This window comes from Macrobrachium rosenbergii, chromosome 48 (genome assembly GCF_040412425.1).
Source record: "Macrobrachium rosenbergii isolate ZJJX-2024 chromosome 48, ASM4041242v1, whole genome shotgun sequence".
NCBI classification, from domain to species: Eukaryota; Metazoa; Arthropoda; class Malacostraca; order Decapoda; family Palaemonidae; genus Macrobrachium; species Macrobrachium rosenbergii.
The window spans coordinates 67,090,220-67,102,719 of NC_089788.1; the positions used below are offsets into that span (position 1 = coordinate 67,090,220).

Sequence of the window (12,500 nt, forward strand, 5' to 3'; positions counted from 1 at the left end):
GATCACAAATTTTTCAATTAGTAGTAGGATTAATGTGTATGAAAAGCATTAATTGAATTTCACCCTACTCTCTGGCAGTCAATTTGGATGGGTGGGTGGGTGGGTATGGGGGAATCTGGTGGACGGATGGGGAGGGGTAGTGTGATGGGGCTGTTCGTCACTCATTCACGAGCATGAACAAGCGTAACGTGCGCGCTCCAGGAGAGAGAGAGAGAGAGAGAGAGAGAGAGAGAGAGAGAGAGAGAGAGAGAGATTGGATTTACACATACCATAGGGTAAACTGCTGACGTCAATTAGAGAGGTAAATATAGACAACAAATTACATGTTTTTGCATTCATGCTTTATAAAAAAAAAAAATCCAATGACGAGATGATAATAGGACTTCTTTTCACATATCGGTTTTGAAGATATTTGAATAAGATAAGGATAACGAGTTTGAGCAACATGGTGAACTTACTAGAGCCATCCTTTACGAGTAGTTTTCAACTCATCGCTTTTGTTACATGTTTGATGCACATTGTTAATATGGAAATTATTTCGGCGTATTGCCCACTTTATAAATGTCCTCCATTTAACCACTAACATGTAAAGTACCTAGTGTCTTAGGTGTGTGTATTTATGCTTGTGTGTATGTACGTTTAAACCATCATCATCGCCTCTGATACCTCGTGACTTCAAGGGCTTCTGTGAGATTCCGTTACTCCCGTCTTTCCTGTACCTTTAACAAATCTCCGCTTGTCCCCAAGCGTCCTTTCATAGTTTTCATCCAAGCAGGTCTGGGTCCTCCAACTCTTCTGGCCCCCTCCATGGCTGAGCTGACACTAATGCATACTATTCTCCCAGGGGTTGTGAGAAGGACATGTCCAAACCATCTTCATTATCTCATCCACATATGGAGTATTTCGTAATTTCCCTTATGATATAATATAATTTCTAACTCCGTTCTTTCATCGTTCTCCTAACATTCATCTTTATGATTTATTCACAAATCGACAAAACCTAAATATTTCTTTTCACTATCATCCCAAGATTAATGTCCGTATAGCAATACAGTTAACTTATGTATAATTTTACTGTCGAATGCAATTTCAATCTTTTTAATCTCAAATTTTATTCGGCCCGTTCCTAGTTTGCTTTGCCTATTTTTTGTCTTTCACTAAATCACAACACGAGAATCTGAACTGGATATTACTGTTCCTGAATATTTGAAAGATTCAGCCTCATTAGTCCGTAATTCTTCCTCCATGTAATGTTATTTCATACCGTTATACATCCTGTCTCGTAATTTCTGTCTTTTTCTAGATTAACTTTTGAATCCTACTTCTCTATATACTGTATATGATGCCGTCTGCTAAACAAGCTTTGTTGATCTAACGTTTTGCCGGTTGAAACAGCATCATCTGCATATTCTAAGAAGGTCAAGGTTCTCTCTCTCTCTCTCTCTCTCTCTCTCTCTCTCTCTCTCTCATTATATTATACACGTATATACGGGTATATTTACACACACACAAACACACACACACACACACACACACACACACATATATATATATATATATATATATATATATATATATATATATATATATATATATATATATATATATATATATATATATATATATATATATATATATATACACATATCATCATCATCATCATCATCATCATCATCATCATCATCATCATTTCAGCCTTCAAAAGTCCTTTGTTGGATGTAGGCCTTCCCCAGGCTCCTCCACAGATTTCTATCCTCCGGTGTTCTGTGCCACTGTCGTTTATGTTGGTCTGAGTCATCTTGCCAGCGGGTTTTTTGTCTTCCTCGGTTTCTTGTGTGTCCTCGAGGCGTCCAGAAGGTTGTTCGTGATGTCCATCTGTTGTCTGTCATCCTGGCAATGTGCCCCGCCCAGTTCCACTTGAGCTTAATGATGGTTTCAAGGATATCCTTTACTTTAGTTTTAGTTTTTTGACGTATCCATTTAGCTGTTTTTCTATCCTTCCAAGTTAGATCTAGCGTAATTCTCTCATGTCCAACTCTGCATTGTTCGTAATTTAAGGGAAAGCTTTTTTGTTAGATTCCAAGTTCCGGCCCCTTAGATGACAGTGACAGTGGGGAGGATACACTCATCATAGACTTTCCTTTTTAAGTGAATAGGAATCTTCTCATTTTTTAACACAGTACTGGCTCTTCCAAACGCCTGCCAACCGAGGGTTATTCTTCTTTTTATTTCCCTCTCTTTTTGGAGGAGTCATGTAGAGAGATTCGTTGTCCAAGGTAGGTGTAGTGGTCCACTTCCTCAATTTGTTGATTTTCAATTTCAAGTATGTCATCTGCATTTTCAGTGTATTTATTGCTCATGACTTTGGTCTTACGGAAGTTCGTGTGGAGGCCTACTGATATGCTTGCTTCATTTAGCTCGGTGAGCATTTGTTGAAGCTCTTCTTTGGTGGGGGCAACGATAATGATGTCATCAGCAAATCTTAGGTGACTTAGGTATTCTCCATCTATTCTTATTCCTTTTTCTTGCCAGTTGAGTTGTCGGAAAGCTCTCCAGGCAGGCAGTAAACAGTTTGGGCGAGCTTGTGTCACCTTGTCGGACTCCTCTCTTGAGTTGGAATGGTTCTGAGTCCTTGTGGAGGCGAATGAATGATGTTGCATGGTCACAGATGTGACGGAGGACATTGAGGTGAACTGAGTCAACTCCCTGTTCTTCTAGCGCTGACATGACCTCCTCAGTGCTGCTTATGTATATATATATATATATATATATATATATATATATATATATATATATATATATATATATATATATATATATATGTATGTATGTATGTATGTATATATATGTATATATACATATACATACATACATACCTATATATACATATATGATGTTTTAAGGCACGCTTACTTGCTAACGGATCATTTACCCCCAAATGGTTTTTATTTGTACCTCGAACTTCACATTTTTATTGCAGCTATTTGTATGCCCAAGTTGCTCCCTGAAGCGAAAATGTTTTTTAAATGCCTCAGTTGCTGGGTGGGGTAGTCTGGCACGGGGGGGAGAGGGGATTGGGAGTGGGTGTGGGGTGTTGCCACTGGGGCCCAAGGTGATTGTCCCGGGTAAACCGCTTTTATGGGGTTGTTGGAGAGTGTGGGAAACGACCGTGGGGGTTCCAGCGGGGTTGTCGTTTTTATTGAAAAGAGGTGGCGAAGTCGCGTGAGAGAGAGAGAAAGAAAAGGCTGGGACGGGAGGGGAGGGGGAAGTAGCGGGGGGGTGGGAGAAGGGGCAGTTGGTATGGCCAAAGAAAACGTTTGGAAACGCTCAAGATTGAGAGGTCCATTGTGCGGGTCTTGGCGTCTCCAGACAGAATATAAAGAGGCACTTTTGCGCTTCTAAATGCTCTCTCTCTCTCTCTCTCTCTCTCTCTCTCTCTCTCTCTCTCTCTCTCTCTTTCTCTCTCTCTCCTCTGCATTGTGGGTGTGCTTGTTTTTAGAGACGTACGTAATCAAAACAAGAATCTCTCTCTCTCTCTCTCTCTCTCTCTCTCTCTCTCTCTCTCTCTCTCTCTCTCTCTCTCTCTCTCTCTCTCTCTTAGGATATTTGTCTCCAAAGAGATATGTAGGGAATTTCTCTCTCTCTCTCTCTCTCTCTCTCTCTCTCTCTCTCTCTCTCTCTCTCTCTCTCTCTCTCTCTCTTCATTGTGAGTGTGACTTTTATGACTTTTATGAGACTTAGGTAATCATAAGAATCTCCCTCTCTCTCTCTCTCTCTCTCTCTCTCTCTCTCTCTCTCTCTCTCTCTCTCTCTCTCTCAGGATGTTTGTGTGAACAAGGTATGTGTGGAGAATCTCTCTCTCTCTCTCTCTCTCTCTCTCTCTCTCTCTCTCCTCTTCGTTGTGGGTGCGCTTGTTTTTAGAGACGTACGTAATCAAAACAAGAACTCTCTCTCTCTCTCTCTCTCTCTCTCTCTCTCTCTCTCTCTCTCTCTCTCTCTCTCTCTCTCAGCTGGAGCAAAAGATCTTAGGAAATTTTGCAAGATCTGGAGGCGTTTTATTTCACAGATAGGAAGATTTTTCAAGTCACTTCTGGAGATTTGGGAGGATTCATCTCGAAGCCTTATCAGAATTGAGGATCAAAATAATGACGTCATTCGTCTGCCAGTATTATTTATCTCAGTCTGAAAAAAGGAAGGAAAGGGAGGGAGACATAGTGGAGGATTTTATTTCTCAAAAAAAAAATTCCAAGGATTTTACTTTATCCAACGGAGGTTATTTTTATGGTCTTGTTTTTTTTTTAATAAAATATGATACTAACTTAAAATAAAGAAGTAATTCATTACTGACGGCTTTTGTAGATTTTTTTGTCAAGCAACACCATTGATTATTAATAACTGATGATATCTTCCCCGTGCACTGTCTAACCCTCTATTGTTGATCCTCCATAGTTGACTACCGCGCGGGTGCACGATTTACTGCCCACATCGACAGAGGAACGTTGAAGTTTAACGAAATCAAATTCAGACCGATACTTTGGTGGAGCATATTTGAAAAGTTTACTGTACCATGGTAATGAAATATGTTGTATTTAGACCCTTAAGATATTTTTGACAAATGTAAATATTTTTTTAAATGTCAAGCCATTTCACTTTTACTTGTTTTAATTCATCTACTCATGTCTGATATCTATTCTTGAGAGAGAGAGAGAGAGAGAGAGAGAGAGAGAGAGAGAGAGAGAGAGGGAATTTGTCTTCTTTTATTTTTTATCATTTGACTTATCTTCCAACGTCTTATTTCGGTGCTATTGATACCCTGCTTTTATGTTGAGCTGACGTTGCAACATCAGGGGGAAACTACGCTGTCCTGAAAGAGAGAGAGAGAGAGAGAGAGAGAGAGAGAGATGTCTAGAACCTAGGTGAAATTTAAAAAACTTTCTTTGGAAAAGTGGAAAAAAACGGGAGAATTTTGGTTGTGTCTTAGATGTTCCCTTGAGAGAGAGAGAGAGAGAGAGAGAGAGAGAGAGAGAGAGAGAGAGAGAGAGAGAGAGGAGGGAGAGAGTGTCTCGTGCATTATTCTCCAAGCGAATGCTGAAACGACTACTCCGTTATCTTTCCATTAAGAGACGCACCCTTGCCTTCGTTTTTCCGGGTTTATGAAGCGAATGCATAGCGCCATCTTCTCGTCTTTATTTCTCCCAAGAGCGATGGAAATAAAGAGTGGAATGACATCATATTTACGCTGGCCATTACCGCCTTTTATTCCTTTATTAAGCTTTTTATTTGCTCTCATTTTTATCATTTCTTCTCTGGGAGTACAGTTTAAGGTTGCAATTTATTTGCGAGAAAAGGTTATGGTATTTTAACATGAATTTTTTGAGCGGTTTTATTTATTGAGTTTATTTATTGTTTGTAATTTCTGTTTAGTTTTGTTTTGTTTTTGTTAACTATGAGGTGAGAACGTATCTTGTACATAGGTGAAAGATTTTCCATACACCTCTCTCTCTCTCTCTCTCTCTCTCTCTCTCTCTCTCTCTCTCTCTCTCTCTCTCTCTCTCTCTCTCTGGCAGCAGCTTACGCACTGCACCTTCATCATCTGATATCCCAGATTATTTCAAAACTTAGGCACATTTTCCCTCTCCGTATACGCAATCCCTTGACAGTTTATGACCCAAAATGTGGCTCAATATGACCTTGGACGATGCCATATAGTGGCAAAAGTGCGTGCTTTCCCTAACGCCCTACGACCAATATAACCTCCGAAAATGGAAATATGTAATACTGCCCGTTTTATAGGTGCTAATGATGAGTACATATGGACGTAAGTCTAAGATATCTTTTCGCGGCCAGTTTGCCTGACTTGTTTGCTCTGGATGTGAAGGTGCTTTTATGCATGTACACATATATGATGTACGAATGTCTGTATATAATGTGCCATCATATATATATATATATATATATATATATATATATATATATATATATATATATATATATATATATATATATATATATATATATATATATATATATATGTATATACATATATGTGTATATACATATATATGTGTGTATGTATATTTTCGTGATTCAGTTATACATATATATGTGTGTGTGTGTTGGTTTATGACTGTGTGTATTTGTTTGTGTGTGTATAACCAGTCGTATCATAACAATACTGACTATGATATTACGGAAAGCAACAACTTTTTCGTCTCGAAGTAGAGTGATATAAGACCTCGTTAAGGATTTCTGTTATACCGTTCTCGGGGGGCCGAATGCCTTCTTGATGCCCCTGGAAGAACAAGCTCTTAGAGCGTGGGCCCCAGGAAGTTGCCGTCTTGAGCGAGCATTCATTCTGCCTGATTTCCCCCAGGTGTTTCTTTACCCGTGGATCATTTCATAATGAGCCTTGAGTGATGTGGCGTGTGTTGTGCTATGTGTCTTTTATGTTTTGTGAAAGAGGTGGGCTTGTTTTCTTACTCTCTTTCTGGCCTCGTAGCTCCGTGGTAAGGGCACGCAGCTCACAAAAAGAGGGACCAGAGTTCTGTTCTCGAACTGGATGAAAGAAGAAAAAGTGGGTTCGTTTTTTTAAATTTTTTATGATAATTCTGTCGAATTAAGCTGTGAATTAGGTATCAAGTTGTTAGTTGCCCGTTGCAAGTCTCATCTTGGGTGTGGAGAGAGAGAGAGAGAAACACCAAATGTGAGTGTTCATTGTGTCCATGGCCATTCAAATGTTACCGCCAAAACGGGAGGTCCTCCATTAGGTAATCCTAAACCCATGGAAGTGAAGCCATTCGTTTGCTGATTCTCGTCAGTATGTCTGTCTTTCACGCATGCAATATAGAGCGCACCTGCCCAAACAAGTGCTTTTATATTTATCTCCAATCTGCACACAAGTGCACGATCTGTATACCGCTGATTCTTCGATCAGCGAACTTCAGCAATTTTGGATTAGGTTATTACTCGCTTGAGAGGCCTCCTTGGAAAGCCAAATGCCTCCGGCATAATTATAAGCCCTTTGGATATCCTTGGAGTACGGGCGTTGGACCAGCAGTCTCATCCCATATATATATATATATATATATATATATATATATATATATATATATATATATATATATATATATATATATATATATATATATATATATATATATATATATATATATATTATACCCCCTCCTCTCCTCCTCCTCCTCCTCCTCCTCCTCCTCCTCCTCCTCCTCCTCCTCCTCCTCCTCCTCCTCCTCCTCCCTCCTCCTCCTCCTCCAGTACTGGAGTAGGAGTCGTTTTATTCCCCTTTGAAATTCTTATTAGGGTTCTTTTTTAAGGCGTAAAGAAGGCCAGAGAATCGCCGACCACAAAAATGACTGCCGAAGTCCTCGTCTTTTTCTCTTTTATTCTTTTCTGCCTCTTCCTACCCTCTCACTCCCCTCCCCCTCCCATCCCCCTCCCTTTCCTTCTTCTCCTCCCCCTCATTCCTCCGGTTTTGGGGGCAGCAATCTGTCATTGAAAGTGAATAGATGTGGGAATTTTCTGAGGACAAATTCCTTTAAAAAAAATTGTGAAAATTTTGCTCTCTCTCTCTCTCTCTCTCTCTCTCTCTCTCTCTCTCTCTCTCTCTCTCTCTCTCTCTCTCTCTCCCTCCTTTTTTCCCCTGTTTTTACTCACTTTGTCTCCAAGGATTTTTCTCTTCAATTTAAATCCTCCACCCATGTCTCTTCTCTTTCCTCCCAGACTGTTAGAGAATTTAATTTATTTCTAGTGTTTCTCGATTGATTACGCTCCCTTATGTGTTTTTTTTTATCTTTTATATTTTAAACTTTGTTTATTTCCTCTCGGGTATTTTTTTGCTATTTATTGCTTTATTTTGTGTTTCCATCCCTCTTTCTTTTTACAATGTATTTTAAAATTTTGTTGGTTGACTGACTCTTTTCCATCATTGTTATGACATTCATTATACTTTATATTCATTGCAGACGAAATATTAATATTTATACAAATTATTAAATCACTATTTAGATTACTTTCCAATCCTTTATTTCTCTTTCAACATTTTTGTGCTCCGTAGGGGGTTAGTGCCGTCAGTGTACCTCACGTGGTGCACTCTAGGCATTACTTCACGTTCTTTGCAGCGTCCCTTCGGCCCCTAGCTGCAACCTCTGTCATTCTTTTTACACTACCTATGTTCATATTCGCTTTCTTCCATCTCACTTTCCACCCCCTCCTAACAATTGTTTCGTAGTGCAACTGCGAGGTTTCCCTCCTGTTACACCTTTCAAGGCTTTTACTGTCGGTTTCCCTTTCAGCGCTGAAAGACCTCGTAGGTCCCAGCGCTTGACCTTTGGCCGAAATTCTATATACCAATATTATTGTGTATTCGTGGCTAATATGAAGAACTTTAATGGTACAACATTCTTTATAATTTCTGGTCATCGTTGATAATAATTATTTTAGCTTCTCTGTTTTTTATGTTAATCTCAGTATTGAAAAGGAAAACAAAGTTTAGTATTATTATTATTATTATTATTATTATTATTATTATTATTATTATTATTATTATTATTATTATTATTATTATTATTGTGGCTTTGTTGCTGTGTTCCTGAATGTAACGGTTGGGAGTTTATCAAGGAGGCAAATGTATATAAAAATTTTTTCCTACTGTCCTTTTTTTTTTTTTAAGTCTCCGGGCCAGGCAAATCTCTTTTATTATTCATTGTTTTTTGGCAGAAGGCGAAATCGTTTCTCTGTACAGCCTTTGTTGGGTTCGGCTATGGTTCATGTTTTATATATATATATATATATATATATATATATATATATATATATATATATATATATATATATATATATATATATATATATCTATATATATACTGTATATATATGTATATATATATGTATATATATATATATATGTATGTATGTATGTATGTGTGTGTGTATATGAGGAATTGAAAATAAAATAAGAAATAATAAATTTAAGAAATATTAGTATATATATCTTCAGTGTAAAATTATTATTTATTTCAGCGATTGCTAAAAATTTCAGCCACGATCTCAACAAAAATGAGAAAAGAAAATTGAATTTGTTACCATCAGGATTTTTCTCCTCATTTCAATAATAGAATTATTTAGTGACTGTAGCCACTCAAGAATTATTTAGTGATTTAGTGACTGTAGCAATTGCTGTTATTCCTCGGCTAATAAATCTGAAATGTTCATTTCCCTGACAGACGGCAAATACCACATGACCGCCGAAGGCGAGCTGCACGTCTTGGACGTTGGACCTCAAGATGGACTCTCCAGGTTCCAGTGCCGGACTCTCCACAAGCTCACTGGACGCACTCAGCTCTCTACCACGCCTGCCAGGATCATCGTTACAGGTAGGTCAGGCCTCTTGTGTCACCGTGATCGAAGTGTGTCAGGTTGCTGGCGCTTTGGTTTTCAAGTTTCGATTTGTTTTACTTGAGATATATATAGCTACGTTGTTTTTTTTCTTACCAGAAATATATAAATTTATATATATAGCCACGCCGTTTTTTTGCCAGAATATATGTATAATTGCGCGGGTGTTTTTACTAGAACTATACATACCTACGCTGTTTTTTTTTTTTTTGCCAGAAATAAGTATATTTGTACTGCTTTTTCACTATGAATATACACGGCTACGCTGTTTTTGTACCAGAAATATTTATGTAGGGCCGCTGTTTTTTACCGGAGATAGATATAGTGACGCTGTTTTTACCAGAAATATAAAGAGGTATGAATTTTTTTCACCGGAAATATATATATATAAAGGTGTACTGGTCTTTTACCGGAGATATATATATATATATATATATATATATATATATATATATATATATATATATATATATATATATATATATATATATATATATATATATATATAAATCATATATGTATATACATATACAGTATATATATACATAGGGCGCTATTTTTACCAGAAATATAAAGGGCTATGCTTTTTCACCAGAAAATATATATATAAAGTTAAACTGGTTTATATATATATATATATATATATATATATATATATATATATATATATATATATATACATACTTACATACACACATATATATATATACATACATAGCTTCGCTTTTTTATCACGAATATATACAGCTACGCTGTGTTTTTAGTAGAAATATATACAACTATGCTTTTTTTACCAGAATTATACATGTATATAGTGAGGAATATATAACTATGGTGATTTGGAGGGGCGTTAGCATTCCTTTCTAAATAAAGTAACATAGTGTGATGTCACTGGTCAGTGGACGTTCCTTTGGCCTGGTTTTTACTGCGGTTCAATTGTCATAGTGACAAATGTCATGTTGGCAGTTAGTTAGAATTCTGTGATGTATAACTGTTATTCATCGGCTGTGTCCAAAGGCTCTTTTGCCTTTTAGCTTTTAAACTGGGCCGCTGGTATGGTGGTAAGTGTCGTGGCATGCCGCTCAGATGTCGCGGGTTCGCGGCTCCCCCCGGGTGATGAAAAATCACTGGGGCTATATCATGATCAGTTACTGCTGCAGTGTAGGGTCTGCAGTTGGAGGTTGAACCAGCATTCTTTGGAAGCTTGAATTTCAAGTCAGTGGCCCCTGTGTGCTTGTTCCATGTGAGTAAGTTTCATCTACTGAAATAATGATAATTATAATAGTAATAATAATAATACTGTCGGAGACACGATTTTAAGCTGTTGTTCACTAGAGGAAGTCCTTGACTGACTTGTTACCTGTATCGCCCAGGCAGAATCTGCCTAGGGTGTTACTCTTCTGTTAGAGCGACTGGGTATAGATAGAAACATTATTTTGAATTATTGTCTAGTAAAACTCAGATCGAATCATACACTTTTTTCCCTTCAGCCGTATTGCTATTCCAGCCTTAATAGCATAATTTATAGCATACCTACAGGATAATCAAATAATAAGAGAACTCGCACAATAATAGAGTAGAATACCCAAAAGACCGGTAGTACCATTGACAGGAACAGAATACATTACTGGACCCAGGGAAAGCAAAATTAGGGAGGAAATTCGTGATTCGAGGCGTAAATAGGAAGGAACTGGTAAACTAACTGTCACCAGTTAGCACTAGGCACTTCAGAAGGTGGACAGTGGTGTCTTTTCTACATTCTTTATTTTTTCAAGCTATTTCCACTTTCCTGGGTAGTCGCTTACTTTCACAGAGTTTCATGAAAAAAATAACAAACTTTTTAGCAATAATGTGAAGTGTGGATGCTGAAAATATTATCTCCTCGACGATAACGCTCGTTCGCTGAAGGGCTTACATTATTAACATCTGATCTTTTAGCCATTGTTTTTCAATTTCTTTTTATATTTTATGATGTTACTTCGTTTTTTTATTTATAAAGAAAATATCTGATGCCGGGACATGGATTTATTGTTAAGAGAGGGTGTTGTGTGATTGAATACTAAGGACAGATTGGAAAAGATTTCTCGTATGAATTTTTATTGTTTCGTTTTATTAATTAAATGTACTGCCTTGTTAGATTGTATTTCCATTCGCTAACGATATATATATATATATATATATATATATATATATATATATATATATATATATATATATATATATATATATATATGCACACGTGTGTTCGTGAGTCATGTTCATATGCATATATATATATATATATATATATATATATAGTCATATATATGCATATATATATATATATATATATATATATATATATATATATATATATATATAAATATATATATAGTGTGTGTGTATTTATAAATGTACATTTGAGTGTACATTTAAGAGAAGGATGATGCATATGCACATGCATGCACAAATACGTGTATATGTATGTATACATGCATATATGTATGTAGGCTATGCATGTATATAATTACATCATGAATTTATATATGTGTATGGGATTCATATGTATGTGTTCTTTTACACTCACATGCGCGCGTATGCTTATATGCATATTTGTATAAATTGTTTTATATTAAAAGTATAAAAAAAATCACAGATTTTCCATAGACAAAATTTATCATATATTGGAATCAATCCAATCTCATTGTTACGGAAGCAAAAGTTTTAATAAAATATTTGCATGAGCTCGAATTCATAAACGCATGGAATGAAAACCAAAAATGCAATTAATTTAAATGAAAAATGCCCTTTCCCCAGTATCTCCCCCTCCCCATCTTTTTCTCTCTCCCTCCCCCTCCCACCCTCCCTCCCTCCCTCCCTATCTTTTTCTTCTTTAGTGCCAAGAGTATGGAAGGAAAAATTCGACGTTTGCGCGTTGACTTTAATTCTTATCCTTCTTTGCAAGGTTTGGAATTGTTGTTTCGCTTAGTGTAAATAGAAATTTTTACATTTTTCACAATTGCAATTATAAGAGTTTGCTTAGAAGACTGAAGTTATTATTCTGATATATAGAAATTTTTATTCGTTCTTCCTTACCTAATTAAAAC

At 36.7% G+C, this 12,500-nt stretch overlaps 1 protein-coding gene across 10 annotated transcripts in view; it reads left to right on the forward strand.

Annotated features, from left to right (window-relative positions):
• Nucleotides 1-12,500, forward strand: part of LOC136831491 (cell adhesion molecule Dscam2-like) — a 712,499-nt gene that overhangs the window by 335,987 nt on the left and 364,012 nt on the right. For all 10 annotated transcript variants that reach the window (XR_010850906.1, XM_067092005.1, XM_067092006.1 and 7 more), the window contains one exon: nt 9,243-9,392. Coding sequence is in view for 9 of the 10 variants with exons in the window: in XM_067092005.1 (XP_066948106.1) it covers nt 9,243-9,392 (150 nt within the window). In the remaining variant the exon portion in view is untranslated. The remainder of the gene's footprint in view (nt 1-9,242; nt 9,393-12,500) is intronic.